This window comes from Pristiophorus japonicus, chromosome 13 (genome assembly GCF_044704955.1).
Source record: "Pristiophorus japonicus isolate sPriJap1 chromosome 13, sPriJap1.hap1, whole genome shotgun sequence".
NCBI classification, from domain to species: Eukaryota; Metazoa; Chordata; class Chondrichthyes; family Pristiophoridae; genus Pristiophorus; species Pristiophorus japonicus.
In genome coordinates, this window is record NC_091989.1 from 176,346,422 (window position 1) to 176,367,848 (window position 21,427).

Here is a 21,427-nt window from a genome sequence, read left to right on the forward strand (position 1 = left end):
CTGGTAATGTTGGCAGGAATCGTTGACAGACTTTTACACAATTAAATCAGCCTGATGAAAGGAGAATGGAGAGGTTTGGCACATGTCACTATGCTTGCGCTTTGTACGTTTGTGCTTAATTAGAGTGTACTCGCAGATTTTTCTTTTTGGCAGGGATTTTTGAAACATCAGTGCTGTCAGAATAAATTCAACATCAACGTTACCTGCCACCTTATAGCGCGAGAGAGATAAAACGACTTCTCACTATTCAATGTGTTTTAGTCTTAATTATTATTACTATCGCGCTGGAAGTTTATCTTATTCCTTTCATGTTTTCTTCCAGCAACAGGGAGCTGCCACCACCGTGTACTGTGGCCTTGTCCCGGAGCTGGAGGGCCTGGGAGGGATGTACTTCAACAACTGCTGCCGGTGCCTGCCGTCGCAGGAAGCCCAGGATGAAGCATCGGCTTCTGCCTTGTGGGAGCTGAGCGAGAGGCTGATTCGCGAGCGAGTTGGCAGCCAATCTGCGTAGCGTGCAGCCCCTGCTTCTGAAGACGAGAAGCAAGGAACCTTGCACCAGAAAACTGTCCACTTCGCTTGTTCTCCCTCTGTCTCTCTCTCTCTGTCTCTCTCTCTGGTTCAATGCCAATGTTATCAGCTTGCGAGATTAAGTACACCTCAAATAAAGCTTAACCCTTCGAAGATTCTGTTGACTTCCGTCTGCACTGTGTTGAGGAATAGATCAGCTTTTGCTCGCTTAGAGTGTGTAATTAGAACATGTTGCTAAACAGTCTCATTACTGATCATCGTTACGAATGAATAATTATTTGTAATATTTAGCATGGCAATAGAAACTAACATCCTTTATGTACAACAAGTATGTGCAAGCTGTTCTTGGTCACTCCTCAAAGGGTTAATGATCATCAAGGAGAAAATCCCTTAATCTTGGATTACTGGAGTTATGTTGCAAGCAGCTTTTAAATTGCATTTTTTTAAAAATATACCTTATTAAAAAAAAAAGCATTTAGTTCTCTTTTTATTTCCCCTCTTTATTGCTCCATGTGTGTCGTTCACTTAGTCGCTGTCCTCCCTCCTCATCTGGAAGGGTCGGACAGTCTGCGCCATTGAACTCTAGATGACCACCAGTCCATGCTGCTCTAGAATGGGCCAGTGGGAGACGCGGTAATAAGGGGGTGAACCAGATTTTGCTGTTTTTCTCTCTCTAGCTTATCACTGCCATGCCACAAATTGAAGCATCCCATCATTACTGCATGAAGCGGCGCTTCAGGTAAAGGCCCAACTAAGACTTAAAGGAAGATTTTAAAAACTCCGGCTCCTTCTGAATAGTAGCAGGTAGGTTTGAATAACATGGAAAACCTGTTAATCGAACCTGCAAATCTTTCCACTTGGGGCTCTTGCTCTCCGCACCGCCCCCCCCCCCCCCCAAAATGTACATTTTATAAACAATTAAACCAGTTCTGGTCTGAGTCTCAAATTCACTAATGACATTTGTTATGTGTTTTCAAGTGCAGATGCCATCAAACTTCTACATTATGATAAAAGCAAAACACTGAGGATGCTGGAAATCTGAAGTAAGAACAGAAAGTGTTGGAACTACTCAGCAGGTCAGGCAACATCTGTGGAGAGGAAGACACAGTTAACGTTTCAGGTTGATGACCTTTCGTCAGAACTAATACAAAATTAGAATAGTTCTGATGAAAGGTCATCGACCTGAAACGTTAATTCTGTTTCTCTTTCCACAGATGCTGCCTGACCCGCTGAATGTATCCAGCATTTTCTGTTACTATTCTACCGTATGATAATGACTAAATTCACTCATTGTACTTTGATCTAGCTGAGCAAGGCTAGATGACTAGGTGGGATTCAACTCATGATAAGCCTACAATACAGCCAAGGGGAAAGAGATATAGTTAAGAACATGATGCTAATGAATGAGAAGGCGGTGGGTTTTAATGTGCCAGTGCGTCCTTTTTCTTTTGGGGGGGTGGGAGGGGGGGGGTGTTCCAATGCCCAGAACAAACACTAGCGCGCTAAAGTCCCACGGCAAACCCTCACTGTTGCCAACAGAGAGTAGATTTTCGTCGACCTTCCTTTTTGTTGAGATTAAAATAAAAATGTTAAATAAGACAATTCCTGTTAAAAATCTGCAGTCTTCTCTGGTGTGACGCACCTAGTAATGCAACGTCTGTCAGGCTTGGAGCAGGTCTCGTGCTCCTCAGCCAATTCGGAATCCAATAGACCAGTGGGCTGGTCTCAGAATCTCCCTTTGTGACTACCCGTAATCTAACGTCAATCACAATTACTGTGAGAAATCGGAAGCACTGTTGAGATATGTGAATATATCAAAGAAGCCTAAATATGTACACAGGGTGCCATCAGCGGCTGCGGGATTGAGATCAGGGAGGGTCAGTAATTGTCTCAGCAAAGTCTTCGTTCGCAGATTAAGACTGTTTCGCCGATGCACACAGTTTTTTTTAACGTTTTTTTTTCCCTTTGCTCAGTTTGTCTCGTTTTTTTTTTAAAGTAATGCCAGCATCTTGTCATTTTTGTGGGTTTTTTTGTTAAATACTGTCACTGTCTTTTATTCAAACATCATGCGTGCGTATTATATATATATATATATATAAATTTATATATATGTGTTTGTGTGTCTGTGTGTGTGTGTCTGTGTGAGAGAGACCTGAACGAATAGTCGTCTTCATTTGTTCATTGCTGTCCTCTGCTTAAAAAAAGAACCGAAGGTGGAAGAAGAGGAAGAAACTATAAACTAGCCAAAGGAGTCTTGAGAACGCTGCTGCGATGGTTGTCTTTCTCGTTGCGTTATCTTTTTTTCTCTGAGGTTTTGTGCTTTATGGCGGACACTGAGCCGCGGGGAAAGTTCCGATCTAAGCAATCAGCATTCCAGCATCATGTTTTCTGCAGAGAAAGAAACAATGAAAGGTGAAAATGTGGATCAACAGTCCAGAGAAGATCCTTTTCTTTGCTTTTCTTGACCCTTAATGCAATATTCATCAGACTTGCATTTCTATAGTACCTTTAATATAGTAAGCTTGACAGGGTAGCTGCAGAGAGGATGTTTCCCCACGTGGGAGAATCTAGAACTCGGGGGCATAGTTTCAGAATAAAGGGTCGCCCATTTAAGACGGAGATGAGGAGGAATTTCTTCTCTCAGAGGGTCGTAAATCTGTGGAATTCTCTTCCCTGGAGAGCTGTAGAGGCTGGGTCATTGAATATAGTTAAGGTGGAGATAGACAGACTTTTGAACGATAAGGGAGTCGAGGGTTATGGGGAGCGGGCGGGGAAGTGGAGTTGAGGCCAAGATCAGATCAGCCATGATCTTATTGAGTGGCGGAGCAGGCTCGAGGGGCCAAATGGCCGATTATTGCTCCTATTTCTTATATTCTTATGTAAAATATCCCAAGATGCTTCATGAGAGCGTTATCAAACTAAATTTGACACCGAGCCACGTAAGGAGATATTGGGACAGATGACCAAAAGCTTGGTCTTATGGAGTGGCTTGAAGGATGAGAGAGAGAGAGAGAGAGAGAGACAGAGACATTTAGGGAGGGAATTCCAGAGCTTAGGACCCAGGCAGCTGAAGGCACGACCGCCAATGGTGGAGCGATTGAAATCAGGGATGTGCAATAGGCGGTTTGGTGGAGGTTACAGAGATAGGGAGGGGCAAGGCCATGGAGGGATTTGAAAACAAGGATGAGAATTTTGAAATCGAGGCATTGCCAGACCAGGAGCCAATGTACCTTAACGAGCATACGGGTTATGAGTGAATGGGACTTGGTGCGAGTTAGGATACGGGCAGCAGAGTTTTGGATGAGCTCAAGTTTATGGAAAATGGGAGGCCAGCAAGGAGAGCATTGGAATAGTCAAGTCTAGAGCAAAAATAACAGCACGAATGAGGGTTTCAGCAGCAGATGAGATCTGGAGGAGGTTATAGAGATGGGGGTGGGGGGAGTTGGGGCAGCACAGAGGGATTTGCAAACAAAGATGAGAATTTTAAAATCGAGATGTGATGACTAGAATTGATTAAGTTGCTGAAGGGCTTTAATATTTTAATACAGTTAGCCAAACCCAGAAGGACTTTGTGATAAATTGCAAAAACACTTTAGACTGTACTCTAAATCATAATTTGCCATCAGACACGTGTTATTTGGCAGACTATCACATTGATATCAGGGACTCCAGGCAATAGCAGTAATATTCCAGTAAAATTGTCCAATGTTATAGTTAAAGTGCGAGTTTCACTACCAGTTCCTGTATTAAAACACATCAAAACGTTCACAAAGAATGATGATTAAAGCTCTTTTAAAAAAAAAAATGTATTGAATTCCTTGTGATTTTGAGTTTTGTTTGAATCAGTAAGAGTTTACAATGTCATCAGGAGGAAAAGGCCAAATTAACAGCAGTGGACATTGTAATTATCCACGTGCCCCAGCACTGTTTTAACTGCATGCATGGGTGTGTTAATAAGAATGTAAGAATTAGGAGCAGGAGTAGGCCATTCGGCCCCTCGAGCCTACTCCGCCATTCAATAAGATTATGGCTGATCTTCTACATCAATTCAGCTCAATGTCCCCAACAAACCAACTGCACTTGGCTTGAGCCATCAGTAATATTACAAATGTATGTCGCTAGGAAAAGAATGACGTTATAATTTATTTTATAAAGATGTTAGAATTTATTTTATAAAGATGTTCTACCAACTAGACTCCTTTAAGAATTACATTTACTGATAGTGCCAAAGTGTTTTGTGAATAGTCTATCTTCTCTTCCCTCCACGCCCCCAAAAACTATAAATATGTTTCTTTCTCTTTTGCATCCAAATATTTGTCTGTAGGAGTTGATGAAGGCATCTGCAACAGATTAAATGTCAGATGTGAACAAATCCCCCTGTATCTTTGGGACTATTAGTGAGGTTTCAGCTGGTATTGCAGTGTCTCTTTATTGAAGATAAATAAAATGTCAGAATTGAGACGGGGAAGATTTACCCACACAGCGCACCGTTGGGGAAAGCAGCTCTTAACGCACACAGTGGGTGTTTCCCTGCCGGTACTTGCAGTGGCCATGCCAAGTAAATCAGCTGTGTGAAGCCCTTCGAATGTCAATGTGTTCGAGGAGGGAGGGGGGTAGTAGCTGGATCCAGATGGAACCAGGCCAAGCTATCGATCCCAGGCCCTTCCCTCCGTCTCTGGTGAAATGTCAAGATCCGCAGAACAGACGGCACCATCAGCAATGTTCCCTGTACGCCGTGCTTTGTTCCGCACAGTGTTTCTTTCAATGCGCGGTCTCTTTAAATTTCTGCGCATGTGCAGTACTTCGTCCAATGTTCCCGATGTTGGGGAAGTCCAGAACCAGGGGTCACAGTCTAAGGATAAGGGGTAAGCCATTTAGGACCGAGATGAGGAGAAACTTCTTCACGCAGAGAGTGGTGAACCTGTGGAATTCTCTACCTCAGAAAGTTGTTGAGGCCGGTTCGTTAGATATATTCAAAAGGGAGTTAGATGTGGCCCTTATGGCTAAAGGGATCAATGGGTATGGAGAGAAAGCAGGAATGGGGTACAGAAGTTGCATGATCAGCCATGATCATATTGAATGGTGGTGCAGGCTCGAAGGGCCGAATGGCCTACTCCTGCACCTATTTTCTATGTTTCTATGTTTATCAGCATATCCATCTATTCCACTCTCCCTCACATAGTTAGCAAGCTTTAAGTGCATCTATGCTATTTACCTCATCTATACATATATATATATATAATCAGATACAAATATAGATGAAAGGAGGCGAAGATATGCCTTAAAGGGTTGATAACATTTTAGCAGCCGACATTTTTCTTAATCCTGCAATTACTTCATTTGGATAGTCAAGTTGGAAATGTAAAAAGTGCCGTGTGGCTTCAGTCTGACATTCATTGTGAAGAATGATTTTTAAAATCACGCCGAAAGCCTGTATCAGCTACAAGCTGGAGACAGCGAAATGTGTTCTCTTAGAGCAGAGCAGTTGTAAACCTGTCTGGATGTTATGGATGCCCAAGTGATAGAGAATCTTGCTACTATTTGCTGAATATTGAAGGAGGATAGCTAATGGTGTGCAACATTTAAACCTGTTGTGACGATCATCCATCTGTCTGTGAGGGAGTGAATGTAAGCAGACCCCCGGTAAAATGAATTTTGAGCAGGTTTAAATCTGGCGAATGCCCCTTTAGAAGCTATTGTCGATCATTAACTGTGGTCAGGCGAAAAACGTTTCAGCAAAAAAAAGCAACAAAGAGGACAATGCAGGCATTAAAGCCTGTTATCCAGATAATGGCAGTTAACCCTTCAAAGAGATTACTTGTTAATTCCAGGCCTGTGCTGAGTTGGCAGGTTTGGACCGGAATAGCAAGTTAGGCTTTGCCGCTACACCAGCAGCCATCTTCATATATGTGCCCAGGCAGTCAGTGTTGGGCAGCCGGATCCTATTCTCAGCTTGCATGTTATTTTCCAGCAGGGGTCAGTGGACATTGATCAGGAGTGGAAATACTGCCAGATTTCCCCCACCCTCCGCACCTCCCCCACTCTTCAGCTCAAGGGGCACTGAGTCCAATTGTAACACCCGAACTTGCTAGGTTGCAAATAGTGATACCTCTATTCCCAGTCAGAATAGAGATGATTGGATAACTCCCCCCATCAATGTAGTTCACAGATTTGCTTTTTAAACAGAATCTATAAATAGTCTTTGCTATTTAGTGTACAATACACTGCAAGTGGCAGCCGTGGTTCAGTGGGTAGCACTCTTGTCTCTGAGTCAGAAGGTTGTGGGTTCAGGTCCTGCTCCAGAGGCTTGAGCACACAAATCTAGGCTGACACTCCAGTGCAGTGCTGAAGGAGTGCTGCATTGTCAGAGGTGCCGTCTTTCAAGTGCGGCGTTAAACCAAGGCCCTGTCTGCTCCCTCAGGTGGACGTCAAAGATCCCATGGCACTATTTTGAAGAAGAGCAGGGGAGTTACCCCCGGTGTCCTGGCCAATATTTATCCTTCAGTCACCATCACTAACAACAGAGTATCTGGTCATTATCATAGTGCTGTTTGTGGGAGCTTGCTGTGCACAACGTGTTTCCTACATTACAACAGTGCAAAAGTTCAAAAAGTATTTCATTGGCTGTAAAGAGCTTTGGAACATCCTGAGGTTGTGAATGGCGCTATATAAATGCAAGTCTTTCTATCTGTTTGGCTGTAAGTCCTGTCGGCCATAAGTCCCGCTACGCCTCTAACTCTTTGGTTGACACGGTGGCATCAATAGACATTCCGTCTGAAAGGGATAGACTGTTTGGGCAAGATCGAAGGGCTGGCGCCCATGGAACAGTGTCACGGCCTTACGAGAAGGGGAGGAATCTTAAACGAGCCAAAAGAATATATCCGCATTATGTTCTATCAACAAGCTCCCCGTTGGAGTAGAACTAAACTACAGAACCAGTGGGAAGCTGTTTAACCTACACCGCCTCCAGGCCAGGTCCAAGATCATCCCAACCTCTGTCGTTGAGCTGCAGTATGCGGATGATGCCTGCGTCTGTGCACATTCAGAGGCTGAACTGCAGGATATACTCAATGTATTCACTGAGGCATATGAAAGCACGGGCCTTGCGCTTAACATCCATATGAACAAAGGTCCTCCAGCAGCCTGTCACCGCCGCATAGCACTGCCCTCCAATCATCAAGATCCACGGCGCAGCCCTGGACAACGTGGACCATTTCCCATATCTCGGGAGCCTCTCATCAACAAGGGCAGACATTGATGCAGAGATTCAGCATTGCCTCCAGTGCGCCAGCGCAGCCTTCGGCCATCTGAGGAAAAGAATGTTTGAAGACCAGGCCCTCAAATCTACCACCAAGCTCATGGTCTACAGGGCTGTAGTAATACCCGCCCTCCTGTATGGATCTGAGGCATGGATGATGTATAGAAGGCACCTCAAGTCGCTGGAGATATATCACCAACGATGTCTCCGCAAGATCCTGCAAATCCCCTGGGAGGACAGGCGCATCGACATCAGTGTCCTCGACCAGGCTAACATCCACAGCATTGAAGCACTGACCACACTTGATCAGCTTCGCAGGGCAGGCCACAAAGTACACATGCCAGATACGAGACTCCCGAAGCAAATGCTTTATGCGGAGCTCCTTCATGGTAAACGAGCCAAAGGAGGACAGCGGAAACGTTATAAGGACACCCTCAAAGCCTCCCTGGTAAAGTGCGACATCACCACTGACACCTGGGAGACCCTGGCCGCAGACCGCCCGAGGTGGAGAAAGTCCATCCGGGAGGGCGTTGAGCTCTTCGAGTCTCAATGCAAAGAGCACGAAGAGGCCAAGCGCAGGCAGCGGAAGGAGCGTGCGGCAAACCAGCCCCACCGACCCCTTCCCTCGACGAATATCTATCCCACCTGTAACAGGGTCTGTGGCTCTCGTATCAGACTGTTCAGCCATCAAAGAACTCACTTTGGGAGTGGAAGCAAGTCTTCCTCGATTCCGAGGGACTGCCTATGATGATGATGATGCCACGAACACAAGGTAAATGAGGCTAGAAATTAATTGAGGGGTACAGGGGCTATCATAAGCCAAGGGTGTACAGTTTGGTTGATAGATGCCTTCTGGATCCCACAATGAAATTCCAACCCTATGTTCCCTCAACCAGCTTTTAGTTTTTTGATAAAATGCCAATACGCTAAAAGCCATTGCTAACAGTTAAAAGCAAAATGACACTGATTGGAGACTGTGAGAGGCTATTGTATTATACAGAATAATCCAAACCGCAGGAGGCTACGGTAAAGGAATTATTTTCCAATTCTGAAACAGAATTATAGTGCAATGAAAATAGGAATGTGCCGTGATTCTGTTTATCCTACTTTGCTCTAAATAGTCAGGCAAATACTAGGAGTGAGATTTATGATTAGACAAAAGTGGTGTGGGTTGCAAACCTATTTAAATGTACACAAGTGTTTAATTTTTAAGAGTGACATTCATCAAAATAGATTGTAAATTTAAACCCAGAAGTGTGTTTGCATATTATAGGCTTGTAGGTGGTAACTGGGGGAACAAGTCAAAGGGTAACGAGAGATAATAGAGGAAGCTAAATTGAAAGTCGACAGTCTGGTTGAAATTGAACAGTGAAACTCAAAAGTTGGAGCCACTGACGTAGAATTGGGGATCACTCAGCAGTTCATTCACTGGTGCTGTTAGTTCGATGCTGAGATAACACAACAGAGACTAGGACATTTATGTTCATCTCGTCCTTTGATGCTCAAAAATATTGGGCTCAGTCTTCTGTGTTTTCTCAGGCAAAGACTTGTCAAACCATGGAATGTAACCACACAGAAAGAGGCCATTCAGCCCATCAGGTCTGTGCTCGTGATTTCCCTCCATTTGATCCACTTAGTATAATCCCACTCTCTTACTCAGTCCCCATGCATATCCATTAATGTTCCCTTTTCTAGCATCTAATTCCCTTTTAAAAGAATTTCTGGACTCTGCTTCAGCAGCAGCTTGTGACAGAGAGTACCATATTCTAACCAAGATGAGCATAAATGTCGCTCAGTGAGTAGCACTCTCGCCTCTGAGTCAAGAAGGTTACGGGTTCAAGTTCCACTCCAGAGACTTGAGCACATAAATCTCGGCTGCCGTTGCACTGTCAGAGGTGCCGTCTTTTGGATGAGACGATAAACCGAGGCCCCGTCTGTTCTTTCAGGTGGACGTAAAAGATCCCATGATATTATTTTGAGGAAGAGCATGGGAGTTCTCCCTGGTGTCCTGGCCAATATTTATCCCTCGATCATCATCTAAAAAAAAATAAGTTCCTGGTCATTATTACATTGCTGTTTTTAGGAGCTTGCTGTGCACAAGTTCCCTGCCGCATTTCCTACGTTAGACAACACTTCAAAAGGTTCTTCATTGGCTGTAAAGTGCTTTGGGATGTCCGGTGGTCGTGAAAGGTGCTATATAAATGCAAGTTTTGCTTTTTTTTCTTTTTAAATAATTCTTTTCTGACCTCCCCGTTTGTCATTATCTTTAAGTTTGCACATACAACCGATTTAGTTATTGTGCACTGTTTTAGCATGTTATATGTTGGACTGAACTGCAGTCAAATGGAAAGGAAATAGTATGTAAATGAGAACTCCCCCTCCCCCCGCCACCTTCCCGTGTCCAGTTGCAGAGGCCGTTGTAGCAACTTATGTTTCAAAGGGAGTGTGCAGACGGGTTGTCCTCAATGTCGGGATCTGTTCCCTCCAAATTGCTCTCTGGTTTGTTGATTTTCAGTAACTATGAATGATGTTTCAAATATTGGCCTTTCAATGGGCCTCTGCCTTCATGCATAAGCCCAGGGGCTCTTTTGTCCTCGCTTTTGTTGAGCGGGATTTTAAATGAACGTGTTTATTTGCAACACCTAAAGCTCTGATTGGTCGCTTTGGGATGACAAGTCCCGATTGCTGATTGGTCCCCTTGGAGGACAAGACACACCCAGCAGTTTCTCTGGAATGTGTAATTAGATCCTCTCTGCCGACGTAATCAGTTACTTTGCAAAGTGTAATTCGAGCCATTCTGTCTGCTTACTCCAGACAGAATAGAGCTCACTTGGAACAGACAAGGCTCACCCTCGCAGGTAAAGACCTTCTCCCACCCCCCAAACAAGCTCCTGCCACCGCCCAAGTTCCTGACCTCCACCCCCTCCGTCCTGGAAGCTCCTTTTCGAAAGATAACCCAAAAGCCCCAGTAGCAGGATCAGGCTCGAGCAGTAATGGCAGCAACTCCAGGTTCAACAACGTGGTTCGGCCCGACTTTGGGTTTCCTCATATATCGTACTGCGCATGCGCGACCGGATCATGTGCGCACGCGCTGTACCAAACAGACATGCATGTGCAGAAGGAGTCAAAAACCAGCGTGCAAATAATCACTTTGATTTGGGACACCTGAGGTAGTCATAAGAACATAAGAAAGAGGAGCAGGAGTAGGCCATATGGCCCCTCGAGCCTGCTCCGCCATTCAATAAGATCATGGCTGATCTGATCATGGACTCAGTTCAACTTCCCCGCCCACTCCCCATAACCCCTTATCTCCTTATCATTGAAGAAACTGTCTTTTTTTGTCTTAAATTTATTCAATGTCCCAGCTTCCACAGCTCTCTGAGGCAGCGAATTCCACAGATTCACAACCCTCTGAGAGAAGAAATTTCTCCTCATCTCAGTTCTAAATGGGCGGCCCCTTAACCTAAGATCATGCCCTCTAGTTCTAGTCTCCCCCACCAGTGGAAACATCCTCTCTGCATCCACCTTGTCCAGTCCCCTCATAATCTTAACATTTCTATAAGATCACCTCTCATTCTTCTGAATTCCAGTGAGTAGAGGCCCAACCTACTCAACCTTTCCTCATAAGTCTATCCCCTCATCCCCGGAATCAACCTAGTGAACCTTCTCTGAACTGCCCCCACAGCAAGTATATCCTTTCGTAAATATGGAAACCAAACTGCACGCAGTATTCCAGGTGTGGCCTCACCAATACCCTGTACAGCTGTAGCTCTGATTCTCTCCATTATGTGACCGACCTCCCCCCAAAAATTAACTGGTTTGTGGAAATGGGTCGGAAAATGTGGACCTGTGTCCATATACTAGATGCCCAGGTGGCAGCAATGTGTACACACAAGGGCAATACTACAACTGCACATTTTTAAACTAACACCCTGTTTCCTCCTAGTAGAAAGTGGGACAATAATCATCTGAATCCTTAGAAGCACAGAGCTCCCATCAGGGAAATGCTTGAAATGTCTTCTCCTATAAGCTTCCATATCCGGAGTTCCCAAACCATTATAAGAGGCACAATGTGGAGGCTACATTTCCCATGGAGAAGATGGAGGAAATATAAGACAGGCCTCCCTAGCCCACTAAGACAGTAGCATTGGAGATGTTTGATGGCATGTTGCCTCTCGGTCACTGCATGACATTAGCTGTATTGAGGGACAGGACAGTTTAAAATCCCATCTAGGAATTACTACGGGTTGCGTTATTGGATTCAAGGCATTTTGCCAGTGGAAACTGTAGAAGAAAGAAAGACTTCTTCCCTTGCCCCGGCCCCGCCATGCTTGGGAGGGGAAGAAAAGTTGCAGAGCAAGTTCCACCTGGGAAAGAAAGAAAGACTTGCATTTATATAGCGCCTTTCACGACCACCAGATGTCACAAAGCACAGTGTTGTAATGTGGGAAACACAGCAGCCAATTTGCGCACAGCAAGCTCCCACAAACAGCAATATGATAATGACCAGATAATTCTGTTTTTGTTATGTTGATTGAGGGATAAATATTGGCCAGGACACCGGGGATAACTCCACTGCTCTTCTTCGAAATAGTGCCATGGGATGTTTTACATCTACCTGAGAGGGCAGACAGGGCGTCGATTTAACATCTCATCCGAAAGACGACACCTTCGACAGTGCAGCGCTCCCTCAGCACTGCACTGGAGTGTTAGCCTAGATTTATGTGCTCAATTTCCTGGAGTGGGACTTGAACCCACAACCTTCTGATTCAGAGGCAAGTGTGCTACTCACTGAGCCACAGCTGGCAATGTGTGGGAAGTCCAGGTTCCCATCCTGATCACAACCCTGTGGTCCCTGCTCAAAGTACATGTGTGGAACTTGGTTGAAAACGGGGTCAGGCTCACATGGTTGAATTTTCTGCTGACTGTTGCTGTTTAGGCATAAGCATGAATGATGCTCAGCATGGTGCCAGCAGCACTCCAGCACCTCAACCACGTGAGCATTCTTCGTGTACAGGCTTAAACAGCGGAATAGAACGTTGGATGAGAATGTGTTATAAGTTTTGGCCTTACCTGTAACTGAGCATTTGTTTAGCCTCTTTCAGGTTGTATTGTCCATTCTTTGCTGCTGCATTGACATCATTTGCTGTGTTAAGCCTGGGGAAAAGCAGAAGATAATGTTGTACTCTTTGTGCTTTAATACAGATATCAGCACGATGTCTGTCTATGAGGTTAATGTCGTTTCATACTTTAATATATTTGCTTCATGGGTTCTTGCTTAAGAATTCATAACAACACTTTGCTATTAAAAACTAGTTGGTTTATTAACAAAGGTTTAACAATCACACTATGCATTACCAGTTCATCCACTAGGCTCACACCTGCATACCTCATCGTGGATGGCCTAGACTCAACTGACTGGGGTTTTATTGAGTCTTGTGAACATCACGTGACTGGCTAAGCCACTCACAATGCAACAGCTCTACACTATTTTAGTGAAAACTATAAATCAAGTGCCCCATTAAAAGGGACACTAGAACCGACAAATAAACAGATTAAACTTTTATGGTAACTTAAATCAAATTAAAATTTGTTTGCCGGGGTGATGATGCACTCCAGTCCCTCTGGTGCCCACCTCTCGTGGAAGGCCGCGAGCATACCGGTGGACACCGCGTGCTCCATCTCTAGGGACACCCTGGCGCGAATGTAACCGCGGAAGAGAGGCAGGCAGTCGAGCTGAATGACCCCCTTGACCGCCCGTTGCCTGGACCGGTTAATGGCCACCTTGGCCAGGCTCAGGAGCAGTCCTACGAGGAGGCCTTCCGACCTGACTGCTCCCCTCCGCACAGGGTGCCCAAAGATCAGGAACGTGGGACTAAATTGCAACCAAAATTTAAGGAGCAGCCACTTCAAATATTGGAACCGGGGCTGCAACCTGACACACTCTACATAGACATGGAACACGGACTCTTGCAGATCACAGAAATTACAGACGGCCTGGGAGTCCGTGAACCTACTTGGAAACATATTGCACGGGACTGCTCCGTGCAACACCCTGCAGGCCAAGTCACCAATAAATAGAGGGAGGATTCCCGCGCAGAGAGCACTCCATCGGGGACCCCCGCCTCCTCCGGACAGCAAGATGGTGCGCCATGGTGTGTCCAGACGGCAGACGAGAATGGCAAAGTGGAGAGTGTGCAAGAGCAGCCCGTACAGGAATCACCTCCGCGCAGAACTGAAAGGCACGGAGGGGATTTCCCGGAAGAGGCTCAAGTTGTGAGACGTCGGCACCCGAGGGAGGTTTCAGGGCTTGACGCTGATGAGGAATTCCGTCCGGACGAGGACAATAGCTCTACTCACAAGAGCTTACATTACACATACGTTGTTAATGATTCAGAATGTAGGACATTGCTTTCCAAAGTTTGCTTTTTTTATGTGTCTTGCCTCCATGCAGTTCCCATTGTTCCAAAGAATTGGCAGCCATTTTCATAATTTGACATGCTTCGTGCTATATTTTGCAATGATGCACTTTGGCACTGCCACAATAACAGGTGTTCTGCAGAGATTCTAAAGGGACAGACAGGCCCAATGGTTCAGAAACATCCTTCAACATATCGGGGAAAACAGTCAGAACTTGCAGACACTCAATTTGTCCAAAATCTCATACCCTGCAAGAGACATTACCCCGCTGTTGAGCCCTTCCTTCTCACCCTACCAAAGCAAATGGTAATTCACCGCGCAGCTGCCTGTGGATTCTTGCTGTGCACCCCTTTCTGGAGTAAAAATAAAACGGGGAAGGTGGCTCAACCATGGCTAACAAGGGAAATTAAGGATAGTGTTAAAGCCAAGGAAGAGGCATATAAATTGGCTAGAAAAAGCAACAAACCTGAGGACTGGGAGAAATTTAGAATTCAACAAAGGAGGACTAAGGGTTTAATTAAAAGGGGGAAAATAGAGTACGAGAGGAAGCTTGCAGGGAACATAAAAACTAACTGCAAAAACTAACTGCATAAATATGTGAAGAGAAAAAGATTAGTGAAGACAAACGTAGGTCCCTTGAGGTCGGATTCAGTTGAATTTATAATGGAGAACAAAGAAATGGCAGACCAATTGAACAAATACTTCGGTTCTGTCTTCACGAAGGAAGACACAAATAACCTTCCGAATGTACTAGGGGACAGTGGGTCCAGTGAGAAGGAGGAACTGAAGGATATCCTTATTAGGTGGGAAATTGTGTTAGGGAAATTGATGGGATTGAAGGTGGATAAATCGCTGGGGCCTGAGAGTCTGCATCCCAGAGTACGTAGGGAAGTGGCCCTAGAAATAGTGGATGCATTGGTGATCATTTTCCAACAGTCTATCGACTCTGGATCAGTTCCTATGGACTGGAGGGTAGCTAAAGAAACACCACTTTTTAAAAAAGGAGGGAGAGAGTAAACGGGTAATTATAGACCGGTTAGCCTGACATCAGTAGTGGGGAAAATGTTGGAATCAATCATTAAGGATGAAATAGCAGCATATTTGGAAAGCAGTGACAGGATTGGACCAAGTCAGCATGGATTTATGAAAGGGAAATCATGCTTGACGAATCTTCTGGAATTTTTTGAGGATGTAACTAGCAGAGTGGACAAGGGAAAACCAGTGAATGTGTTGCATTTGGACTTTCAAAAGGCTTTTGACACGGTCCCACACAAGAGATTGGTGTGCAAAATCAAAGCGCATGGTATTGGGGGTAATGTACTGACGTGGATAGAGAACCGGTTGGCAGACAGGAAGCAGAGAGTCGGGATAAACGGGTCCTTTTAAGAATGGCAGGCAGCGACTAGTGGAGTGCCGCAGGGCTCAGTGCTGGGACCCCAGCTCTTTACAATATACATTAACGATTTAGATGAAGGAATTGAGTGTAATATCTCCAAGTTTGCAGATGACACTAAACTGGGTGGCGGTGTGAGCTGTGAGGAGGACGCTAAGAGGCTGCAGGGTGACTTGGACAGGTTAGGTGAGTGGGCAAATGCATGGCAGATGCAGTATAATGTGGATAAATGTGAGGTTATCCATTTTGGGGGCAAAAACACGAAGGCAGAATATTATCTGAATGGCGGCAGATTAGGAAAAGGGGAGGTGCAACGAGACCTGGGTGTCATGGTTCATCAGTCACTGAAAGTGGGCATGCAGGTACAGCAAGCGGTGAAGAAGGCAAATGGTATGTTGGCCTTCATAGCTAGGGGATTTGAGTATAGGAGCAGGGAGGTCTTACTGCAGTTGTACAGGGTCTTGGTGAGGCCTCACCTGGAATATTGTGTTCAGTTTTGGTCTCCTAATCTGAGGAAGGACATTCTTGCTATTGAGGGAGTGAAGCGAAGGTTCACCAGACTGATTTCAGGGATGGCCGGACTGTCATATGAGGAGAGACTGGATCAAGGGCCTTTATTCACTGGAGTTTAGAAGGATGAGAGAGGATCTCATAGAAATTTATAAGATTCTGATGGGACTGGACAGGTTAGATGTGGGAAGAATGTTCCCGATGTTGGGGAAGTCCAGAACTAGGGGACATCGTCTTAGGATAAGGGGTAGCTCATTTAGGACTGAGATGAGGAGAAACTTCTTCACTTACAGAGTTGTTAACCTATGGAATTCCCTGTCGCAGAGAGTTGTTGATGCCAGTTCATTGGATATATTCAAGAGGGAGTTAGATATGGCCCTTACGGCTAAGGGGATCTAGGGGTATGGAGAGAAAGCAGGAAAGGGGTACTGAGGGAATGATCAGTCATGATCTTATTGAATGGCGGTGCAGGCTCGTAGGGCCGAATGGCCTACTCCTGCACCTATTTTCTATGTTTCTATTTTTCTACAAAGCACTGCTGCGTTAGCCTTGTTGTACTTCAGAATAACTCATTGTACATGAAATACATTGAGATGTGATAAATGCAATCAGATCTTTCAGCTTCACTCCTGCCCGATATATGTTCTCTCCCGGTTGGCAACTTCATATATAAGTATTGATTTCTCTTGCCAATCTGCGCACAGCAAACTCCCACAAAACCGCAGAGAAATAACCAGGTCATCTGTTTTTTTTAGGTGTTGGTTGAGGAATAAATGCTGGCCAGGACACAGGGGATAACTCCCTTCTCTTCTTCGAAATAGTGCCTGTGGGATCTTTTACGTCCACCTGAGAGAGGCCAGACCGGCCCTCGGTTTAACGTTTCATCTGAAAGACAGCACCTTCGACAGTGCAGAGCTCCCTCTGCACTGCACTGGAGTGTCAGCCTAGATTATGTGCTCAAGTCTCCGAAAGTGGGGCTGTATGCGTGGTGATTAGCACTGCAGTGAAAAGATTCGAGGGCACTGATCAGGGGGACTTGTTGAAAGGTAACTTGTGGTTACCTTTGAAAAATGCTCAGGCAGCTGAGGAGTGTTGAAAGGAGCTTTTACGAGGTCAGGAGTTAATCTATGGAGTTAAATTTAAAATTATTCCCCCAGGGAACATCATAAGACGAAAGATTTGAGACATTTTGTGCTTTCTCTGATGATGTCTGGCGTTTCATTCTTACATTAAATAGCCTTTGATCCATCAACCCATTACTCCTAGATCTAGCATGTTTTCTCTCCTACCCTTTTCACCCTTGGTTTTTGTCCAGTATTGTGGGTTTTGGCACTTTGCCTAGGTTTCTCAATTGAAAAAAAAACATGCTTTAGACTTCAGTTATTTGGGCTTTTTAAAGAAAGTCTTGCAATTATATAACGCCTTTCATGACCACTGGATGCCCCAAAGCGCTTTACAGTCAATGAAGTAGTTTTTGAAGTGTAGTCACTGTTGTAATGTAGGAAATGCGAAAGCCAACTTGCGCACAGCAAGCTCCCACAAACAGCAATGTAATAACAACAACAACTTGTATTTATATAGCGCCTTTAACGTAGTAAAACATCCCAAGGCGCTTCACAAAAGTGTTTTAAGACAAAACAAATAAATTTGACACCGAGCCACATAAGAAGAAATTACGGCAGGTGACCAAAAGCTTGGTCAAAGAGGTAGGTTTTAAGGAGCATCTTAAAGGAGGAAAGAAAGGTAGAGAGGCAGAGAGGTTTAGGGGTGGGAGTTCCAGAGCTTAGGGCCCAGGCAGCTGAAGGCACCTAGATAATGACCAGATAAACTTGTTTTTTTTAGATGTTGATTGAGGGATAAATATTGGCCTTGAAATCCCGGCCTGCCCCGGGTCTGTACGGAGTGTGTACGGACCCGGGAAGGCATCACAAAAGCCAGTTTTCGGCGCGCAATGCACATGAGCCAAAAACTGGCTTTTCCGATCGGTCAAATTTCTGACTTGACAAATCCTCTGTATCTCGGGGAGAAAGACATTCCCACAACAGAGATTGCAGTATTTGTCCATTTCTTGCCCTGCGAATATCCTTAAAACTCTTGCGCCTGGTAAAAGCTACTTTTACCAACATAAGAGTTTTAAAACATATAAAAATATATAAAAATAAAATTTAAAAAACACATTTTAATGTTCAAAACCCTGCCCACTAAGGTAAGTTTATTTTACACCATAATGAAAACTTTTTTAAAAAGTCGGCAAATATTTATTTTTCAAAAACATTTACATCAACTTTAATTTCAATAATGTATTTATGTGAGGTGTTTTTTAAATGTTTTATGTAGTGTTTGGGTGTTTGGGGCTGTTTCTCATTCATAATAATAGGCGTTTCAGACTTACGAAACTCCTATTACTATGAATGAGAAAATACTTCAACGTGATTGGGTGTCCAGGCCCACGTGACTCCTACGGACGTCCCAACATCAACGAGCTCCGTTGCGCAAGAAGAGGAGGACTGGGGACTCTGGTGGGCGCAGCAGGAAAAGGTAGGTGCACATCTTTTTAGCCATTTTCTGGCGAGCACCCACGGGATTTCAGGGCCATTAGCTAGGACACCGGGGACAACTCCCTGCTCTTCTACGAAATGGTGCCATGGGATCGTTTAAATCCACCTGACAAAGCAGACAGGGCCTCAGTTTTACAGTCATCTGAAAGACAGCACCTCCGACAGTACAGCAGTCCCTCAGCACTACACTGAAGTGTCAGCCTAGATTTTTGTACTCAAGTCTCTGGAGTGGGACTTGAACCCCCAAGCTTCTGACTCAGTGGCGAGAATACTACCCACTGAGCCACAGTTGACACTTTGAGTCTCATGGCTGAGGTAAAGTAAAAAAAAACTTTCCTCTCATCTTGTTTTTGGGAAGGTCAAAGAAAGGTCAATGATGGTAAGGGAAACCACTGCTCCTGGTGGGGGGCACAGCATCTGGGCAAATGTTAGACTGTGCCCAGAGAATGGCAGGACATAGATTTCTAAGCCCATTTTCTCCCTCATTGTGACCTCTCCCAGGTCATCAAAAGTTGAGGCAAGCCACTTCTTGAGACAAAGCGGGTATCTAGGAGGGTGAGTCCATTTAGCAACCGGTTACCAAATGGGAGTCGCAGATGCCCAGCAACAGAACATTTAACCACCATCTCTGCCAGGGCATGAGAGACGTAAAGAGAGATGAAATTGAGTGATGTGCAAAGGACAATTGTACTGATAGCTCGAAGATGAAGTCTTTATTTCTGAGGTACATAGATCAAGAAGTCACTAGGTCCCTGGTTAATGCTAATTTAGTCGACCTCAGTCGGGCAAGCAGTATTTAGGCCATAATTGATCATCTTGTCTCTGGCTAAGAGATGGGAAAATTGTCCGTATCTCTTAAAGCGCACCCTTTTCTGTAAGTGGATGGCGGATGAGGAGAGGGACAGACTCAGTTGAGCTGCCGTCCGCAGTTGGATAGCCTCCCCGCAATCATGTTCAAGGCTCACATGTGAATAATGACTGCTTGGACAAGATACCGTAGGGCTCAATAGCCAGGGAACCAGACCCAGCACATATGGGCCGGGATTCGGTGAGGGAGTTAATGCCTTCAAGATGGAGGGAAGAACAAATTGGGGTAAGACAGGCTTTAAACCACAATAGAAATCAAATTAATAGGATTCTCTATTGGCAGGACAGGTGCACCAATGCCAGTGTTCTCGCTCAGGCCAACATCCCCAGCATCGAAGCATTGACCACGCTCGATCAGCTCCAATGGACGGTCCACATCGTCCGCATGCCCGAAACTAGGCTCCCAAAACAAGCATTCCACTCAGAGCTCCGACATGGTAAGCGAGTCCCAGGTGGGCAGAGGAAACGCTTCAAGGGCACTCTCAAAACCTCCTTGAAAAAGTGCAACATCCCCACTGACACCTGGGAATCCCTGGCCCAAGACCGCTCAAAATGGAGGAGAAGCATCCGGGAAGGCGGCGAACACTTCAAGTCTCTTTACCGGGAGCATGCGGAAGCCAATCGCAAACAGCAAAAGGAGCACACGACAACCCAAGCACCCCACCCACCCGTCCCTCCAACCACCGTCTGCCCCACCTGTGACAGAGACTGTAGGACCTGCATTGGATTCATTCAGTCACCTTATTAGTGTGGAAGCAAGTCATCCTCGACTCCGAGGGTCTGCCTAAGAGAAGAGAGTTTGGTAAACCGGTTGACGCTGTGGGTGACAGACTGGGGGGAGATTTCCCACCTGGGTGCTCCTGGGAGTGACGATCAGGAAGTTACGCAACCCTAACAAGTGATTTTGTGCTGGCCAGAAGTGTCCAGGAGGGACTGTTCTCTCACCTCTAGGGCCTGAGTTTGAAGCGAATACAGACTGATGGAATGAACTTTGAGAGGTCACAGGGTAGTTCCTATAGGCGAGCTGTGTCCACAAGTTGACATTAAATTAGTGGTCTTGCTGACAGAGGCAGGTTAGTGTGCAGAAATGGAAAAATGGTGCACCAGCAATTATGTATATCATGGGCTAGACAGAGAGCCCAGCGCTCACTCCTCTGTCCCAACAATGTGCCTTAATCCAGGCTCACCGATAAAGAATGGCCAGCTTGTGTACACTGCCTATTGTGCACGTTCAATCCCTAGTCTGAGCTCAGTTAGTTGACCTCAGCCAGGGTTCCCACTTCTGAATCCTGCAAGATAAAGGGCGTGTGTGTGAAAACACTCTGGATGAATTTCCGCAGGGTTCGCCCGCTCGTCCACCATCGCTGCTCGGGTTTCTGCGGCTCTTCCACAATAGCTATGGGCCATATGATTGGGAGAACCCCCGTGTAAATTCGCCCCGTCACTGTATAAACCTTTGTGCTCGCTGACCTAGATTGGCTCCTGGTAAGGTTCTCATCCTTGTTTTCAAATCCCTCTATGGCCTTGTCCTTTCCCTATCTCTGTAATCTCCGCCAGCCCTACAACCCTCCAAGATCTCTACTCTGCTCCAATTATGGCCTCTTGCGCATCCCTGTTTTTCATCGTTCCACCATTGACGGCCGTGTCTCCGGCTGGCTTGGCCCTAAGCTCTGGAATTCCTTTCCTAATCCTTTCCTCCTCTCTACCAATCTCTCCTCTTTTAAGACGCTCCTTAAAAGCTTTTGGTCAGGTGCGACCTCCCAAATCTGGAGTTCCAAACTCCGGAATGTTCCGAAATCTGGACATCGCGCAGATCGGTGGAGGGGTCATCCGAAATCCATAAAAGTATTCTGAAATCTGGACTTTTTTTTAACAACAATAAATAATCCCCCA

The 21,427-nt window shown here is 45.4% G+C and overlaps 2 protein-coding genes across 2 annotated transcripts in view; one reads left to right on the forward strand and one right to left on the reverse strand.

The window, feature by feature from the left end:
- Positions 1–683, forward strand: part of wwox (WW domain containing oxidoreductase) — a 1,164,136-nt gene extending 1,163,453 nt beyond the window's left edge. The window contains exon 9 of the mRNA XM_070898280.1: positions 323–683. Coding sequence (XP_070754381.1) covers positions 323–511 — 189 coding nt within the window. The 3' untranslated portion in view covers positions 512–683. The remainder of the gene's footprint in view (positions 1–322) is intronic.
- Positions 684–1,743: 1,060 nt separating this feature from the next.
- LOC139278983 (transcription factor Maf-like) overlaps positions 1,744–21,427 on the reverse strand; it is a 389,896-nt gene continuing 370,212 nt past the window's right edge. The window contains exons 2-3 of the mRNA XM_070898283.1: positions 12,860–12,943; positions 1,744–2,916 (exon numbers count right to left, since the gene is read on the reverse strand). Of these exons, the coding sequence (XP_070754384.1) occupies positions 2,886–2,916; positions 12,860–12,943 (115 nt within the window). The 3' untranslated portion in view covers positions 1,744–2,885. The remainder of the gene's footprint in view (positions 2,917–12,859; positions 12,944–21,427) is intronic.